The 879-nt window shown below is 49.7% G+C and overlaps 1 protein-coding gene across 1 annotated transcript; it reads right to left on the minus strand.

Moving 5' to 3' along the window:
* Positions 1–52: 52 nt before the first annotated feature.
* LOC114819000 (galactose-3-O-sulfotransferase 4-like) lies at positions 53–824 on the minus strand (the record flags this gene model as incomplete). Its single annotated transcript, XM_029087129.1, has 1 exon — positions 53–824. A coding segment is annotated over one exon (772 nt), but the record flags the coding sequence as incomplete, so codon positions are not given.
* Between the last annotated feature and the right edge of the window lie 55 nt (positions 825–879).

Below are 879 nucleotides of genomic sequence, written 5' to 3' on the forward strand. Positions count from 1 at the left end.
GGGGGGGGGTCTCACTCCCCCCCTCCCCCTAATTAAACATCCCCATTCCCACCCCCAAACTGCCTCCGATCCAGAATATCCTTATACTGCAGCTCGGGGGTAGCGAATCGAGCGCACCTCTCCCTTTCTAGGGGGGGTAACCCCGCTTTTAAAGCGTACCCCAAAATCTGAGCCCTTCCAGGGGGTTGAAAAGGTTTGAGACGACCATCAAGAATAACCCGAGCGGGGAGGGGACCCCCACCCTTTAAACACCGACGAGCTAACGCCGCCCGCCGTTGCCGTAAGCGATCCACCTCGCGCCGTAAGCGCGCGGCGCCGAACGACTCGGCTCGTTTCCAGAAGGAACGGTTGAGATGAGTATAAAGAACCCAATCTAGATCATTCCAAGCACGGAAACGAGTCATTTGAAGAGGTGAAATTGGAGGAATATCCCCAAAAAAACGACTATTTTGGGTAAAAACCATAATATCTTCATCGGGCCAACATAGAGCGTGGCGGAGTAAGATTAAAGATTCATCGAAATATTCGGTTAATAAGATGAAATGGAAAGTGGTTTCTAATTGTTGGAGGATCATGGTTAATAAAGTTTGATTTCTAGTGATGGGTAAACCGAAATCAAACCATTGGAGGTTGCGGGCGTAATGGTTTCCTCGAGCTTCGGAATCGTAAAAGAATTGAGGGTTGTTTAAGAAATGGGTTAATGAAGGAGCTCGGCGAAACGCCGGAGCTACGGCGCGGTAATAAGAGAAAGCTGATTCACCCAACGTCCCCGGGTCACGGATGATGGAGAAGTAAAATGTGTCGTTTGGCATTAATTTTTGGACCTAGGGTTTTGAGGGGGAGGGATTAGGGAGTTGAGGAACCGGGAACCAAAGAACC

This window comes from Antrostomus carolinensis, unplaced genomic scaffold (genome assembly GCF_000700745.2).
Source record: "Antrostomus carolinensis isolate BGI_N321 unplaced genomic scaffold, ASM70074v2 C13042676, whole genome shotgun sequence".
Taxonomy (NCBI): Eukaryota; Metazoa; Chordata; class Aves; order Caprimulgiformes; family Caprimulgidae; genus Antrostomus; species Antrostomus carolinensis.